A 15354-nucleotide genomic window follows, 5' to 3' on the forward strand; every position below is an offset into this window, starting at 1 on the left:
AAATGAAAACAGTCCATTTTTGGTTATCAGTATAAATATTTGAGGGTATATCTCAGTACTTCCTATCACACAAAATAAGATGTGATTATATCACAGTAAAATTGTGTTGTTTGTGCTGTAATCAGGGGTGTGTGTGTGCATTTGCATGGGATACCTATACCTGTGTCTGGGCAGTTTAACCCTGTGTGAGCACGTCCACAATTATATAACTTTTTCCATCCAAATAGGCTTTACTGTTTTGACCTGGTGTGGATTTATCAGGGGATACTATGGGTTCTGTAACTTCATTTGCTTTTACTCATTAGAACCAGGCAAAAGTGTCACAAGCTCCCATGTCCTGTGATGAGGTCAGAGATGGAATGTGTGTGCTCCCAGCGTCTGTCTCATAGGCTTTTTTAATTGTCATGGGAAAAAAAGTTTCCTTAATTATTTTTACCATCTATTTAGTGATTAGCAAAACCCTGTATTCCTACTACCTATTGCACACACTTAATGCTATGTCTGTGTTTTTTATCTTCTCTCTTCCAGTTCTTCATGTTCATTTTGTTAATCTTCCTGGCGGAGCTTTCAGCTGCAATCCTGGCTTTTATATTCAGAGAAAATGTAAGTATCCGATGGTGGGCAAACTCTAGTGGGATTATAACAGCTGGAGCAGGGTGTTAGATGGTGGCTAATTTGTCTTTAGAGTGACTGTTTCAAATATCAGCAAACCTCCTTTGTTCCTATTCTCAGTCTGCAGAACTGCCAGCACATCAGGGAATGCTGGCTCACCTGGCTAGTGCAGGATGGATAGCTTCTGGGGACACTGGGGGGACTACTTATTCCTGAAGTTTTTAGAGTCTTTTAAAGTCTTCCTGACTCTCTTGCAGCCAAACCAGCTGCACATTCCATCAGAGAGAAGTTTTATAATAGTCACACTACAATTAAAAGCAACTATTTTCCAGTATGACATATGTTTAGTATTACTAGTGGAAAACTCCTGTTTTCTGAACAGATCCAATGCTTGCTCTGCAGTGCAAAAATTCTCTTATGAATCTTCTAATCATATTCATTCTTGAACTTCCATGTTCTGCTGCTCACCAGACTCCTACCAATGCCACTCATAAGATATCCCCCCGACCTGCCCTAAGCAAATCTCCCCCCACTTATTGCTCTGCTTAGTTTTGTCCTTCTCTCCAAAGCTTCATATGATGTAGCCATTCTCTATTTTTCTGCAATGAATATTATTACATGGCCATCATCCCTCCCCTATGCTAGTAGTAAACTTTTACTGCAGTAGTAATAACCAGTCTCATTTCTTTCTCTAAACAGCAAAGGTCTATGCATTTTTTTGCATGTTCACACATGTGCAAAGGAGAGCCTGACTGAAGTAGGTCCATCCTTCTCTGAGTGATGGCTGTGAAAAAACATTGGCTGGTAGAGGTGGTCACCAGTGACTGCTAGTATTTATTTTGCTTACTTTGCCTCTGGCAGTAGCAAGAGAACATACAGCACATTTGCTGTACTGAACACGAGAGAAATGTGGCATGAGCAAAGAACAGCCATGTATAATGATGATTTTCTTAAACCAGGATATACTTTTAATTTTATTCATTTAAAAAAGCTTTTGATAGAAAAGAATCAAAACTTAGGAAGCTCACAGCGAGACAGTGCGGTGTTTTTATAGTAGGATGGGCTTGGGAGGAGGTGGTGAGAGGATTTTTTTCCATTTATGAGCTGGTGGTCTTTTGTCTTTGCCTCAGATCTTAAGGCAGTGGGGAAGGGATGGCACTCTGCACACAGAATGGGTGTCCCATTCCATCTTAGGCTTGGAGACCATGCCCTCATAGAAACACCTATTAACAGATTGCAGCATGGGGGGTCTGGTGTCTTCTGGTCATGGCAGCTCTGTTAGGAGTTTTTAGAGAATGCCTTTGGTTCAGAAGAAGGAGCAGACTGCACACGTAGAAACTGCCCTGAAGACCCAAGCACAGGCTTTGTGACAGAGAGAGGACACGGTCCCTGGGGAGCAAGGCCTGGGCAAGCAGCTGTCAGCTGATGGCTCCCACCTCCCCCCTTCTCTGTGGGAAACCTGTAAAAGGTAGAAGAAACTGCCCAGGCTTGCTGCAAGTCCTGGGTGTGGGGTGACTGCACTGCTGACGTGTGCTCCTCGCTTACAGCTAGCTTCTGGGCAAAGAATCAGTACCTTCCACTCCCATGGGAGCCATGGGACATGTAAGGTCATGTCATCTTGCAAGATAAGGTCGTAGCAGTTATTCTAGGCTTCTGTGGCATCTGGCAGTGTTTTGTGAGATAAAACTTGAAGGGGAACAAACTTCTATCTTTCTTAAGCTTGTCTCCTTGTTTGTATCACCAGCTTCCCACTCTGCCAGAATGATTGACAGGAAGGGCTTAAATGGGAAGGAATGAAGAATGTCAGATCCCAGCATAGCTGGAGATGGCTCTATGCAGAAGTCAAACTTGATCTGCGAGTTCTTGTGGTTTGTTCTCTCCTCTGATTTCTTCTGAAAAAATAGCCCTTGTTTTGGTGTTGCTGTATATTGTGGTGGTAGCTCGTCTGGCTTGGAAACTACATGGGGTCAACGTTGCTGTCACCTTCGGGTTAGGGTGAGCTGGATGGCTGGACAGGATGTCCATGGGGACAGAGGTAGTCTTTCAGTGACGCCGGGTTGGGAAGAATTCTTCACAGTAGCAACTGAAGGTCAAGATCAGATGTGCTTTTCTCTTTCTTGCAAAACAAATTACTTTCAGGGCATGTGGTGGCAAATGCACACTTAGGCAATCTAAGTTTCTTCGAAGCTTACCAAGTGGGATTCTTTGATGGTCGCTGCAAAGTCCATGTGGCAGTGGCCTCTCTGGGTGTGTAAAATGAGCCAAAAGATACACTTCATCTGCTTGCTTTATAGATAATGTTCAGTGCAGCTTTCTCTTGTATAGTTTCACATCCAAACCAGCTCCCAAACACTCAATGGGGTTAAATTATTAACAGCTAAGGGAGTGAGAGAAATCAAGAGACAAAAATAAGGGAGAACAGAGATGTTTTCTGCTGAGATTTGACATGAGAAGAAGAGTCAGTGAAGCAGAGCAAGGTGGGGGGGTAAGTGAAGGTGGTGTTCGCCAAGGTGAGCTACTGTGACCTGCAAGTCCAGCTGCATTTCTAAAGAGCTATTTAAAAGCAGCCTCTGCAGAGGAAGGCTGCTTTTCATCACCTATGGAATTACCAGATTCTCTTCCTTTGAAAAGGAGGTTTTGGGGGTGGAGAACCCTTTTTCATCTAGAAGTTCCCCCATAAAATAATGACTTTCATGAACACTAGAGAGAGGCTGTGAAAGAGCAATAGGAATTTCTCTTTATATGCCCTTCAGAGGTCTGGGTGGGAAAAATCCAGGAGGGGTATTGATTCTTAGTGAACTATCTTAGCAAGCAAGAAAGGATGGTATGAACAGAAGAGTCCAGTGGCAGGGCTTTGGAAGGAGTCAGGATGCATTTTAGCCCCAGTTCTAACACTTAATAAGCCAGTCCCTTTGGATGCTGGTGCCTCTACGTCCTCAGACATAAGGCAAAAGCGAAGAACATGAACCTTCCTCAGCTGAGCGGACAGAGGTCTCTCAGGTAGAGGGCACTGCAGGAGTGGGAAGTGCAGCACTGGTGACTGCACTTCCATGCCCCGTACTGTGCCAGACACATCAGAATGCTCCAGGCCAATGTAGATGGGTAGGAGCGTGTCCTGTTTTCCAAGCAGGCACCACGAAGGCAGCTTCTTGCACAGCATTCAGTATCCCTGAGCACAGCGTGGCATGAGAAGGCAGTGACCTTCCTGGGCAGTGCCAGCATGCCTGTGCTGTGCAGAAATGCCCCCCTTTTTCTAGACCCCTTTTATCTGGCTGCACTAATCCCAGCAAAGCTATTTTTTGAACCAGTGTGACAAAACAGTCTCACTTCATTCACTGACATGTAAATGTACGCGTGCATGTGCTGCATCGGAGGCACCCCGCCCAAAACACAGCTGAACAGCTCCTTATTGTTCATGGCTGTGGCTGCCACAACTGTGTTGTCAAAGTGTGTGTGATGCTCTAGTTTTACCAGTAGGTCCTTTGCTCCCTTCCTAATTGTTCTTGCCATAAAAATCCAATGTGCACAAATGTCATCAGGGCCGGTACTTGTTTCAGCTAGAGGAAGGCCATGGGAATGGCAATAGGACTGTCTTATTTCATCCTCCTTTGTCAGCAAGTTTTTAAAAGAAGAATTTTTTTTTTTTTGGCCTCATTTTTCTGAACTTGAGATGCTCAGGATAAGCAGTTATTTTCCTGGCAAATGTACCCTTCCAGCATTAGGCTTTGTTTTAGGCCGAGTGTTGTAAAAATCACACACAAACTCTGAACAATTTCCTCTGGGATTACTGCTGTCAAAACAAAGGTTTCACTTTATATTTAAATTACTCTTTTGTTTTAGACCCCAGCAAAGGCAGCAGGCTGGGATTATTACCAACGGTAATATCAGTTTCAAAGTCTGTGCTTCAGGAACAGATGAGCATCAAAAAAATGTGCTGCTGTCTGCAGGGTTGGATGCTGCATGGATAAAGCATGTAGAGAACGGGAAGGAAAGGAGAACACTGAGGACATATTTCAGCATCTTCTAACTCACCTTCCCTCAGTGCACCAAATTCCCAAAGGAAAAATGCCATGCCCTCTGGTATTTTAATATTCAAAAGCAAAAAAATGACTGAATATCTGTCCAAAAAAAGTAATTTAGGAATTTAGCAGCATAACTAATTAAAGGTAGTGACATTGAGCTAACTGCATGATTCAAGTATTTGTGACAAAGTTTTACCCGTTGCTGATGAAGTAATTACATTTGGCCTTTGTTGGTATTTGTAAAAGAGAAGCCAATACTACATGGTATTCAGGGTCTTTTTAAAAGTCACCACAGCCTTTTTCTCTTTTCAGTCCTTAAATTTTGTGCTAGAATTACAAACAAAACAAACAGTTTTGTGCTTGTGCTTTTGTGCGCGCCCCTAGAGCTCATGCATATGCATGCGTATGTGCGATATTTCACGTTGCATATCAAGAACCTGAAAGCAGCTTGTAGCAGCCTCTGTTACTGCGTCAGCAGTGCTGTATGAACAACAGGGGGGAATAAAAAGGGTGTTTTTCAAGCAGCTTAATTCCTGATTCCTGCAAATATGCAACATCACAGCAGTGCTGTAGCCAGCCAAGTCCAGCCCCCTTTGCTGTGGCTTTTGCAGTGGCAGAAGATTTTGCCTATGTGGCAAGTCACAACGTATTTTGGAGAAGGGACCACACAAGACCTATTGGGAACATGAAAAGAGAATTTTTTTAAGTTTTTGTCCTGAAGTGACAGAAAGGCAGCAAGATTGAATTGGGATGTTCAGTTTAACAAGATGACTAGGATTGTATGTTTACTATTCCTTCAGAGAGTCATCCTAAGTAAATGCAATTTCAAGGCGTCTAACTTCTCCAGAAGACTCTGAGACAAATCTGTGCATTTTTTCTGTTTTACTGTAAATATAAACAAGGGTAAATGAAATTCCAATAATTTATATTGTTGACTTTTGGAAAAAATGTTTAAATTTTCTAAACACAAATATAAAGAGGATTTTTTAAATTCATGTACACAGGTTAGTTAGATAATCTAAAGCATTGTCAAGGAAATAGTGTTTTTTTTTCTGATTAATAAGCTGAGTTGACTATTTCCTATTCATTATGTGTTTTTTAATTCTTTTTCTTTTCCAGAAAGTTTCATGTTAGGGCTTCATTCTGCTTTCTCACACATGGAAGTACATTCAGAGCAGTTCCCTTATTAGGAAGTTAACTGGTTTGAAGGAAAAGTGGAGTGGAAAATCATGCTTTGCTTGTGGACTTCATGAAGCACACCAAGTGAAAATACAGTTTAGGCATAGATTTGACAATCTTTGTAAAATCTGGTTTAGGCCTGTTTCAATTAATGAAATACTTTCAAATAGTGCTGAAAATTAAAAAAACAAAACAACAACAAAAACTAAAACCAACCAACATTTAAGTGTAAACATTATCTTAATTATCTTAGAAGTACAGATATAATTCAATCCCTGATTTTAATGAGTGACAGTTTTATTCAACAGGTATCCTTCACTGTGTACACAGATATGGCTCAGCCAATGGCTTTTCAAGTTTCTCCTATGAGGTTTGCAAAAAAAAGAACAAACCCAAAAAAACAAAGAACCCCCAGCATTCACAGAAGGGAGCTTTGGGAAATGCTGGCAATAGCCTTTACATTTCCACCTGTCTGTATTTCAGCTGACCAGAGAGTTTTTCACCAAGGAGCTGAAGAAGCATTACCAGAGGAACAATGACACGGATGTCTTCTCTTCCACCTGGAACTCTGTTATGATCACAGTAAGTCAGACAGCACCAGTCCCATTCTGCCCGTGGTCAGTGGCCCCCAACATGTTGCTCAGCCCACACCCTCAGCTCTCCCAGGGTCAGCCTGCTTCAACCATCCTGTTGCGTCCAGCCTAGCACCAGGGCTTGTGGTTGAAGGGAGGTGAGACTTTGGCTGGAAGTCAGTCTCTCAAAAGGAGATGCCAGTTCTGAGAGAGACACTCTTAATGACTGCATCAGGGTCACCTGATTTGCCAAAACCTGAGGCATTGGACTTAAGTGGGTACCCCCAGTTTTCAAATATCAGGCACAGAGAGCAGTGGAGGTGCCTGCAACTGGGTATCCCTGCATTTGCTCTGGGCCTTCTACCTTGCAGTCTGCTTCAGAATTATTCCCAGCCAACAGCAACCAAAAGCTGGCATTAGCTAATGTTTTGTGGTTAACAGCAGCTTAGGCAGGAGTGTTTATGATATATTTTCACTACAGAAATATTAGCCATCAAAATCGACTTTGTCATTACAGCCCTAATTGGGCAGGTTACAGGTTGACTGCCATTGGAACTGCAATTGTTATTGTCTACCACAAGAAGTTCAGTCTGTGTGTGTGTGTGTGTGTGTGTGTGTGTGTGTGTGTGTGTGTGTGTGTATACACATGTGTTAGTGCTCTGTACACCCCACGGTGTGTCCCTTCAGGAGTGAAAAGCAGGATGTCAGCCTCTGCAGATGAAAAGTCAATTTTAATCTTAAAAGGAAAAGATGATTGCTGCCCTTCATGCTGATTCAGGACTTTATTAAAGATATTTCCTCTTGCTGACTGAAAGGAGACAGAGTCAGAGTATGACTTGAATCCTTAAAAAGCATCTGACTGGAATCCTAAAGAGGGACCTTATTTGAATCACCTAGCAGTGCCTTTGAGCAGCAACAATCCTGGCCATTAGCCATGGGGAGAAGGGGTGGTTGGGAGCCTGGGCTGTACTGCTGGGTGATCTCAAGCAAGTCGTTGTGGATATGCCCCAAAGCCCTGTGTAGTTTGCAGTAATATTCCCAGTAGTACCTTGGAATCTACAGTATGACATAGAATCAGTGGGACTTCATAAAGACTTCAATAAAACAGAAGCTCCAAGGTACAAGCACAATCCACTTCTTTGGAAAGAAGGTTGTCTCTGCTTTGACTAAAGCTTTGATCCCTATGAGAATAGGTCTTAGATTTGTCACGTCTGCTTTCAGGGAAAGATATCAATTCTGTCTTCCTTTCTTCTCTGTGCCTCTCCCTAGTTTGCCTGCTGTGGAGTGAATGGACCAGAAGATTTTGAAGCTATCCCTCATCTTCCATACTCCTCTTTGGAAAGGGTGACACCGGAGGCTTGTTGCCAGCGAGAGCTGCAGAGCCGGGAAGGGATGTTTGTCAACAAGGAAGCTTGTCTATCAGGCATGGAGAGGTTTCAGAACCGGCAGGTAAGGGAGGCTGAATGCTAGGAAAAGGAGCTTCACAATGGGCAGAGAGACAGCTGCAGTGGCCATGGGTAGCTAGTGGAGCTGGCAGGCCCTGACTGTACCTCACATCCTAGTTACACTCCTGCTGACAGCTTTTGAAGTGATGGTATGTGGCTGATTTTGAAAATCCCCTTTCATTGCATACACTGCTAAGTCCATGTTGTGCTGTATCATCAGAAATATGAAGATTTTCCTAAGAGATTGAGAGGTAAGGTGGGAATTTAGATCAAGTTCTGTTGTGTTTCTGAAGGTTAGAACTACCTCTGAGAAGTTAATTAGCAAGCCAGCACAGGTCAGGTAGGATGGGATGGAGTTGACTTACTGGCTACAGGAGTGGTTCCAATTTAGTTCACAAAGACTCCTAATCATTATATACAATCAAAACATCAAGGGTTAAACAGCCACAGAAAACCATGTCTGTTTCCTAAGGAAGAGAAGAATTGGAGAGCTGCATTTCTCTGCTTCTTTCATCTTTACATTAGAAAAATGGCATTTCTTACAGTTGTCTTCCAGTACCTACAGGGATCCTACAAGAAAGCTGGAGAGGGACTTTTTATAAAGGTGTGTAGTGATAGGACAAGGAGGAATGGCCTTAAACTGAAAGAGTGTAGTTTTAGTCCAGATATTACAGAAGAAACTATTGACTGTGAGGGTGGTGAGATGCTGAAAAAGGTTGTCCAGAGAAGTTGTGAATGCCTGATCACTAGAAATGCTCATGGCCAGGTTGGATGGGGCATTGAGCATCCTGGTCTAGTGACAGGTGTTCCTGACTGTAGCAGAGGGGTTGAAAGTAGGTGATCTTTAAGGTCCTGCCCAACCCAAACCATTCTATAGTTCTATTCTATGATTGTTTTGCCAGGCCTCTTGGCTTGGCAATTTTTTGCAATACTGGGCTGGGACAAGACAGCTCATCCCATTGACACTGGGTCAAGTTTCCTTCCAATGTCACCAAGACGCGATGTTTAAGAAACTTTCCTGCAAAGTTCCTGACTGTGTTCACCACAGCTTTAGTTAAACCAACTGAGCTCTGTACTGACAGTATGTACAAGCCTCCTTCTCCCTCCAGACTAGGCAGTGGTCCTCTTTTCAGCACTTAAGAGCAGATTGAGAAAGAGAAGAAAGGAGTTTGGAAGCAGCATGTGAACTGTTCCTTGGCTGGCAGCTGGAAGTGGTTGGCAAAGGCAGTCTGGGTGAGATCATAGCAGACAGCACCATGCTGCTTCTGCCAGGTCTGATTGCTGGGAATAGATAGGGAGGAGAGAGATGACACACAGCAGGGAGGGAAAGAGAAATGCATTTTGAGAAAGAGGGTTAAAGTTTTCCCTGTGTAGTGATGCTGAGGCTTACAACTTCCATGGAAAGGGAAGGTTTCCTGCAAGCCCATGTCACCACAGAGTGTTGGTGGGAGAAGCTGTGCACACAGCAAGTGTCACCAAGCACAGTGGTGCACTTCTGTAAAGTAGGAGAGACAATTCCAAGCAACTGAGAGCTGAATTGAGGCATTGCTAGAGCAAAGTCAAGCTCTTGGGACACCATCCCGGTAGGACAGCGCTGACCACACTTGTGCTCACCCCTGTCTGTAGCCAGCTGAGCAGAGCATGCTGGAGGCTGGGTTAAGGTTGGAGGTCTGGCAAGCTCATTTGTTGCTGGGCTGAATGCTTTCCTCTGAAAATTTGGCTGAAACATGTCTGGAAGAGAGCTGATGCTGAGTGGTCTCATGTTGACAAAAGCATGGTTTTAACAGCTCAGTTACTGCCCCAGCAGTCTGTGTCCCCTAGGCTGGCCTCATGAGTGAATCCTCTCCATGTCCTTCCTCACTCTCCGCTGGTTGGTCCTCATTCACAGTGAGCAGGCTCTGGCATGGACGGAAGTACATAACTATTGTGCTGTCTTTGCAGTTCCAATGCTTTCATTAAGGGTGGAAGGAAAAAACCCAGGTAATCGAAACATCCTAGCAGCACAAATAGGATTAAAATGTATGTGTGAAGTATATTCTCGGTGGAGAGGAAGCTACTTTTCATACTGGACAAACTCCAATCTGCTTCTCTTTTTATGTGTCCCGTGTTTGCAGAAATTTCCCAGTGGGTTGAAATTTTATGCTGGGAGAACTGAGGCCAGGATAAGCTGGTGATTTCCAGAAACATCCTGAAACCTTTGCAGGAAGGTCTACCTGCTGTTAATTGTATTAGCAATAATAAATTTAATTAAGGGTGATGGTGGCTATGCTTCATAAGTGGAATAATTGCCATAGTGCATGGCCCTGAGTTCTTAATGAAATTCTTCTCCAATAGCGAGATCAGCAGGTGTTCAGCCAGCCTCTTTTGGGGCAAAGCACAGAGAAAAGGTCCTGGGCTGCTGGCTGTGAGAGATGAATCAAGAATCTCCTGCCTTGGCTTTAAATAAATCATCCTTTTTGCTAGCAGCCTGGGATGTCTGTCACCTGCAGTGAGTGTCCTTCCCTCTGTGCTTAGTCTCTGCCCTTTGCAGATGGCGTTCCTCTCTGTGCTGCTCCTCCCCGCCCTGCAAGAACTCGCAGTTCCTCATGGTCAGTGAGGGGTGTGAACCATTCCCACCCCACTACAGCAAAACCTTCCCCTCCCCAGCACTGTCCTGTGGATCTCTGCCTCCTGTGCCGTGGGGCTGGGTGAGGTGGTGAGAAGGAGCCGTGCTTGTGGTGCCTAGGTCTGAGAGCACCTCACGTCCTAGTGAGGGCTCTGCTGTGACAACAACAAAATGTGCTGCTCAGGTGTGTCTCACCACGTTTTGTCTTTCCTAGGGCTGCTACACCGTGATCCTGAACTCCTTTGAGACGTACGTGTACCTGGCAGGAGCCCTGGCCATCGGAGTGCTGGCTATTGAGGTACTTACTGTTGTCCGCCTGGAACAAAAGCAGTGGCAGTAACACATCCAGCAGCGAGGCAAACAGGCAGCTGCTCCCCCTCGCCAAGGGAAGCTGCTCTGGCAAAGTGCAAGCAGGCTCTCAATGCGTGGTTTTAATCGCCTGGAAAGAGGCTCCTCGAGCCTTTGACACAAAAGGCAGGGAAACACCCGATGCCACACGCCTGCAGTGCCACCTCGTGCCGGGCCTGCACAGAGCTCGGGCCCTGCCACGCTGGCCACAGGGCCTTCGGGGATCCACCGCTCGCCACGGGGCCCTGCACAGCCACTGCTCCCACTGCCGCAGTGCCCGGCAAGCTGACTGATCTGTCACTTGGTTAACGTGTTCAAACCCGGCCTGTGCTTTAAAACCTTCTGCTTAAAGCCTGAAACTGTGTGGAACCCAGAGCATCTCCATCGTCCTGCATTAGTACCCACTTCTTTGGTGATGTCTCTGACGAACATCCATCCACCAGACATGGTTTTAGCCCACAAGTGATGTCCCTGTGGCATTGCAGGGAAAAAGCTGGGTACTTTTAAAGTCCCCCATGTTGTGCAAAGGAGGGAGGTCTGGGCAGAGAGGCCCAGCAGCCTCCCTCAAAGGCTGTGCTGTGCCCATCCCAGGCAGTAGCAATGATGGGCAGAGCAGGGACAGTGGATCCTGCACCCCTGTGACACCAAGGGCAGTTTGGGAATGAAGCCAGGCTGCTGCTGGAGCCACTAACAGTTTGGGGGGGAGGGAGGGGCAAGAGTTTTAGGAAAGAGTTCCCAAGAGTTTTGGGAAAGAGTTTTGCCACAGTCTCGCCTGGGTGGTAAGGGTCCCCCTCTCTGCTTCACTGAGTGCTGGGCAGGAGGGAGCAATGGGGGTGGTCCCAGGGCCAGGGAGGGCCTTGCTGATCTTCTGGAAGATGCAGCTGACATTTATGGTTCTCTGTTTTGTTTTTGCCCTCTTCTTCCCCCCTCCTCTTCCCAGCTGTTTGCCATGATCTTTGCTATGTGTCTCTTTCGAGGGATCCAGTAAGAAGTGGCCCATGAACCACCATGTTCCCCACATGCTCAGAAGAAAGAAGGAAAATCCGAAGAAACAAAACCTGAAAACACCCAAAAAACTTTATTTTTTTTAACAAAATGGGACAGGGAGAAAAAATGAAAAGAAAAAAAGAGGGTTGTAATATATGAATGACCAAAAGGATTGTACTTCAGGGGCTGGAACTTTGAGGTGATGTGCACTACACTGTACACCGGACCCTTGCCCAGAGCCACCCGCAGCAGCTGTGGAGCAGGAGCCAGCACAGCCGATTGCACTAGAGATGGACGGAGCTGGGAGGATGAGCACAGCTGCCTCTCACACCAGGCTGAGCCTACCATTCACCACTTTATCATGCTTTAGACAACAAAGGACTCAAGAACAAACATGCAGGGGCTGGATAAGGCAACAGGTTGGCCTTAACTGTCCAGGTGGGTTTGAAACAAGCAGTGGTGGCTTGTCTAAGCAGGTGTAGTCAACGTTTGTGTGATTCTGGCTTTGATTTCCAGCCACAGGATGAAAACACACATTCTTCAGTGGAAGTTTTGCCCCTGTCATGTGAAACTTGTCAGAGAAGTCAAGCACTTCAGTGAGGCTGGCTTTTCTCTGGAACTCCAAGCAGGGGCAGCATGATCTAACTTAGCAATGGGACTCAGCTAAGGCTGGCTGAGGGTCAAGAGTTTGGTGCCTACCTTTCTGTTTTTACTAGGATTTATTGTTCATTGTTGTGAAAGAGACCAAATGGTTCCCTGCTGTGTTCCCATCTCCTGGGAAAAATAATGGCTCTGGTCAAGCATCATTGATACTGCTGCCTTCCTGAGAAGGGGAGGATATAACGTTTAAAACTTGTCAGCCTTTTCCTCTCCTCTGATACTTGCAAAAAAATGGTTTGTGGTGCTCTGTTAGCATAAATATTTGCAGTGATTCCTGCATGCTTTTCCAGCCCTAAGGGGAGGTCCAGACATGGTGCTGGATTGAAGAGGCTGAAGTTTGTCAACCACTCCCATGCTGTTTTCCTGGACCAGAGTGGTGGAATAATTTCTGGTCAGAGAACTTCCCTTGAGATTCTCCCACGGGCTCATGATGAAAGTAATCATCAAGTCAGAATTGTTTTAGCTGATAGTGTTTCCTCCTTTGAGATAGTTTGGTATTTAACTAACATGTCAGCCACTCAATCATTTGGAAGTGAACTTGAGAAAGATGCCTGGGACTGGATCTTGGTCAGAGATTAAGCTGGAGCTGCTGAGCCCCCAGGCAGGCTCCAAGAGCACCCAGTGTGCAGCCAAACTGCTCCAGCTGCTGCTCCTGTGGTGGTGGATATTGACTCAGACAAGTGACTGGTTTCTCTCATCTGGAATCATCAATCCCTGTTGCCTTAATTGTTCATCAGGTCACTTATTCCCTGACCCCAAACACATTTTACCTGGGGAATGACAGAAGGGGCTGTGGTTTCTTGTTTAGATTAGGTCTTTTTACAGATTTTATAGGCTCAGATTATGGGAGCACTTTTATACAGACTCAAACCAGATCCTCTGAAAGCTGTAATTTCTGGCAAGGAAGGAGCAGAGCATTAAACTATGTGCCCAGGTTTTGCAACAGCAGCATGTTCATCCTCTGGCTGTTCCCTTAGACCCCTGGGGCTGTGTCCCTTGAGCTCTCCCAGTGGCACCGCACAGGCTACAGGCAAGGAAGGAAAACAGCAGAAAGCCTGGGCCATAACAGACAAAGACCATGGCTAAATATCTAGGTGGGGGAATCTGGATCCTAAGGAACAGGAAGGAGGCATTAGGAGCTTTTCCAAGCTTCATTTAAGAACAACAATCTGTTCATTGGCAGGAGAGGGCCGGGCAGGTAGAACTGCAGGCCCCCCGTGCTGCAGTCAGCATATTCCAGCAACCAAGTATGTGGCCAGAGCTGCTGAGCAGCATCAGATGTTGCATTAAGCCTTGTGGAAAGCTGTTCTGAACTATTTCCCTCTGGACTTTCTTGTAATGAGGCATTTTAGCATTAAACTCTGCTCTGTTGTTTAATAAAGGAAAATAGTTTTGTTAGCCAAAACCCAGCAGTATTTTTTACTGGACAGCAGGTGCTGCACTTAAGATAAGAAAAATCTGTTCCATCTACCAATCTTGTAGGGAATGGGCTGAGCAGAAAGCGAGCTTATCTGTTCTCCTTCTGCCTCAGGAGCTGGTGTCAGTGACTGTTCTGGGAGAGCAATTCCCAGGGAAGGAACAAAACTGTCAGCAGAGTTGGTAATTTGGCTGGAGGTGATTGAAAGAAGCAGCACTGCCTCCCCCAGTCTCCAGTTTCTTCCTTTCCCCTCAGTTTATTATGCAGAGTTCTCAGGTCAGAGCCTGGCTGGCAAATATCCTCATTTGTGCATGGTGGGTGGCTGAAGGGAAAAAAAAGCCTTAAAGCCTTTTTCTACCAGTGGCATGGGGGAAAAACCTGTTAGAGCTGGGGGAACCAGACCAAAGCAGCCAGAGCACCAAGTACTAAATGTACATGCCTGAAGTATGATCGCTGCTGGCTTGTGTCTCTTTGGCTTTCCTAATTCTGTACTCATTGCTTTGTCTGTTTTCAGATTTATTGCTTTCCCTCTCTCCCTAATGATAGTCCCTGTACCTTCAAAAGGATCTCTTCTTCACCTGTTATTCTGGGCTGTGCACAGCTGTTGCTCCTCTACCTTTTCTGATCCCCCACTGGTCTTTGCCATGTGAAAATTTCAAATCCTCTCTGCAGGCTGGCTCATGTGTCACTAGGAACACAGCTCAAAAGGCCAGGCAGCAATTCCAAACAAGAACTGGAGATAGCTGTAAAGATGTGTGCAAGTCTGAGAGGATCTGTGGCAGTTAGTAACATGGAGAAGGAATTTTCCTTGGGGGAGTTTAATGAACAAGCGAGCCCAGAAAGCAGACTCCCACTGTATGGCAAAGCACATAAATTTGTTGGTTTTGTCCCTTGATTTCGTGGCTGCCCTCTCTGTTGTACAGTAGTTTTCAGAACTGTAGGCAGGAGAAGCAATTGTATTTTTTGTACTTGTTTTTAACAGCTCTGGTGAGTATTTTGGGGTCAGGGGCTCAAGCTGGAGTCAGGGCTGGCTGGAGAACTCGAAGCAGGCTGGAGAGCAGAAGGAGCTGCCATCTCCTTTGCTGTAGCACTGTGACCATGGCCCAAGCACCTTGGAGGGAGTGAGTAGTAGAGACCAGCCCAGGCAAGCCCTCAGCCCCTCTCAGCATCCCTGCCTCCTGGTTGCTGTTTAATGCTCCAATGACTGACTGTCACAAATGCCTGGGAAAAGGGCTGTGTGTGAAATAATGTTTGAATCTATTTTAAAAAAAATGTAAATGTTCTTTTTATTAGATAGTGGAGCTAATTTATCCTGTATTCCCTATTGTAATGCTTTTTTATATTGAAAGGAAATTTTTTTTGGTAATATAAACCAGAACACAAGCCTGAAGCACTCTCTGCACGGTTTTTATGTGCATTTCTTAAAAAAAACCCAAAAAAATAAAAGAAAGATATTGTGACAGTGAAGTGAAACAGCTTTAATTTTCACTATTTGCTTGGTGTTAAG

At 45.3% G+C, this 15354-nt stretch overlaps 1 protein-coding gene across 10 annotated transcripts in view; it reads left to right on the forward strand.

The window, feature by feature from the left end:
• The window catches only part of TSPAN18 (tetraspanin 18), a 131058-nt gene extending 115744 nt beyond the window's left edge, over positions 1-15314 (forward strand). For all 10 annotated transcript variants that reach the window (XM_069017186.1, XM_069017189.1, XM_069017184.1 and 7 more), the window contains 5 exons: positions 529-603; positions 6297-6395; positions 7655-7834; positions 10650-10733; positions 11724-15314. In XM_069017186.1, coding sequence (XP_068873287.1) covers positions 529-603; positions 6297-6395; positions 7655-7834; positions 10650-10733; positions 11724-11771 — 486 coding nt within the window. In that variant the 3' untranslated portion in view covers positions 11772-15314. The remainder of the gene's footprint in view (positions 1-528; positions 604-6296; positions 6396-7654; positions 7835-10649; positions 10734-11723) is intronic.
• The last annotated feature ends 40 nt before the right edge of the window (positions 15315-15354 follow it).

The sequence above is a fragment of the Aphelocoma coerulescens genome, chromosome 5 (assembly GCF_041296385.1).
Source record: "Aphelocoma coerulescens isolate FSJ_1873_10779 chromosome 5, UR_Acoe_1.0, whole genome shotgun sequence".
NCBI lineage: Eukaryota > Metazoa > Chordata > Aves > Passeriformes > Corvidae > Aphelocoma > Aphelocoma coerulescens.